General features: G+C 34.2%; 1 protein-coding gene across 2 annotated transcripts in view; it reads right to left on the bottom strand.

Moving 5' to 3' along the window:
• The window catches only part of trappc14 (trafficking protein particle complex subunit 14), a 16,951-nt gene that overhangs the window by 3,525 nt on the left and 11,069 nt on the right, over positions 1-2,357 (bottom strand). For both annotated transcript variants that reach the window (XM_016484184.1, XM_016484185.1), the window contains 2 exons: positions 1,195-1,342; positions 808-1,042 (listed from right to left, as the gene is read on the bottom strand). In XM_016484184.1, the coding sequence (XP_016339670.1) occupies positions 808-1,042; positions 1,195-1,342 (383 nt within the window). The remainder of the gene's footprint in view (positions 1-807; positions 1,043-1,194; positions 1,343-2,357) is intronic.

Genomic DNA, 2,357 nt, shown 5'->3' with positions numbered 1-2,357 from the left:
GACCCACTGCAGTGAGATTTGTAATAACTCACAATTAACTCTCCCCCCCAAAAAAATCATAATAAAAAATATTATATATATATATAATGAAAACAGAAAATCTAAAAATAATCCTATAATACTATAATATTATATAAATAACACTAAAATAACACTGCTTCAAACATATTCTGACTCAATCATATACCCACCACCAGGAGCGTTTCTAGCCTTTCATCAGTACTGACCCCTCATCAAAAAAGTGCCCCCCCATATTTTAACAGTATTTTTTAATACTCTTTTTTGATATTGTTATGGATATATAGATATAAATTGTCTTTACCTGCAGTACAAAATCTTTCATGAGCTGCCTGCCCAATAAACTGCTTCACAGCTGACAAACTGATTTTCTTTCCTACAATAGATCGTAGGTAATAATCTACCTCTTTCAGTGTCTCCTTTTTGTTTTCTGACTTACAAAATATCCCATTACACTGTAAGAAACAGCTGCAAATGGTCCAGTGCTTGAATGTACTGTCCATATGAATCAAACTGAATCACAAACCATTTCAGACCTTTTGGCAAACCTGTTTGACCGATTAGATCAAAGTTAAAGAGTAACTAATTCACGATCTGGCATCACTAATTCTAATGCTAAACAGCTGATACTCAACATGATTTCTGAAATATTGTCAGAGCAAATGATTCTCGGTGTCACGTTAATATATTAAAGCAGTCACACTAATCAGTTCAATCACCATGCAGCTCCATGCAGCCATATGTTCTTAAACTTAAGCCACTTGTTTTTACTATTTTACCCTTCCTCACCTTCAGGCGTCCAGACTAGACGGACTGCCAGAAAGTCCTGCAAGTTGTTGAGGAGGGTATATCGCACCCGGAAATGTTCGTGAGCCTTGACCGCACTGGGGCAGCTAGCTGTCATAATGAAGCGCGGTCGGTCCAGTCTCACACTAGGGAGACTATAGTGAGTGTAGATAGAGTTGGTGAAGGGCAATTTAGAAGTGGACCACTGCAAGACTGCAACTAATGGCACCTCTAGTCCCTGCAGCAAAAAGAAACATGACATTTCATTAATACTATTTATTTAATTTATACATTTATATCATCAAAGTTTTAAATTATTGCAAAGAAGATAAATGGCTGTGGGATACATATTTGTAGCCTGTTATCACTCAAAATATCCTGATGGCCCACCTCAGTTGAATCATCTTGTGGCTGGTTATTGAGCTGCAGCTGGAAGAGAAAGTTCTGCTCCTCTAGAGCACTGAGCATGCTGGGAAGGTGACTGGACTCGCTGTCCATTCTATAAAATGATGCCATGGCAACTTCTCCTGACTGATGACTGAAGCAGATAAACAATGAGATAAACATTAACACAAACTCTCTCAGATGCATCTGGCTGATTCTATAATTGCAGGAACATTTGGTGTCCAAAGTCTTTTTTTTCTCTTTTTTTCAAATACTTATATTTTTAATTATTTTAATAATTTGTTACTCATTGTCATTGATCACAGGATTTTACAGGCCATAACAATATAATATTTGATGTAAAAAGTGTCTTATATGGCTAAAAATCATGATTTCTTGTTGTCCGAATTAGTGTCAATTCTGTTACCAAGGTAGAGTGTCAGTGTTGACAGTATGTAACAGAATGGACAATCATACACAGAGAAACACACACACACGACTGTCAATTCTGTTACATACCGTCATCATGATGAAATCATGATTTTCAGCTATATAAGACACTTTTTACAAAAATAAATAAAAATAAATATATATATTATTTTTTTTGTTATTATTATTTTTTTTGTTTGTTTGTTATGGCCTTCAACATCTTGTGATCCATGACAATGAGTAACAAATTATTAAAATAATTAAAAATATAACCATTTGGACAAAAGCAGAAAACAAAATTATGACTTTGGACACTAAATGGCAAGGCAAACTGGCAAGGGTAAAATGCATGAAACATTCAAAAGCAAAAACTGTAATTTAATATTAAAGTATGGCATATTAAAAAGCATAAAAACATGGGCAAAAATCCTTGTGCATGATTGTATCTCTGTGAGCCATCAAGAATAACAATTACATTAGTATTTCCTCAAGGAAATAGCAGTGCTATTTCATATATATATATATATATATATATACATATATATACACACACTGTGTGTATATACACTGAACAAAATTATAAACGCAACACTTTTGTTTTTGCCCCCATTTTTCATGAGCTGAACTCAAAGATCTAAGATTTTTTCTATGTACACAAAAGGCTTATTTCTCTCAAATATTGTTCACAAATCTGTCTAAATCTGTGTTAGTGAGCACTTCTCCTTTGCCGAGATAATCCA

This window comes from Sinocyclocheilus anshuiensis, unplaced genomic scaffold, assembly GCF_001515605.1.
Source record: "Sinocyclocheilus anshuiensis isolate Anshui unplaced genomic scaffold, SAMN03320099.WGS_v1.1 scaffold2054, whole genome shotgun sequence".
Classification (NCBI taxonomy): domain Eukaryota; kingdom Metazoa; phylum Chordata; class Actinopteri; order Cypriniformes; family Cyprinidae; genus Sinocyclocheilus; species Sinocyclocheilus anshuiensis.
Note: the sequence above shows the minus strand (reverse complement) of the source record. Positions and strands in the feature narration are given on the sequence as shown.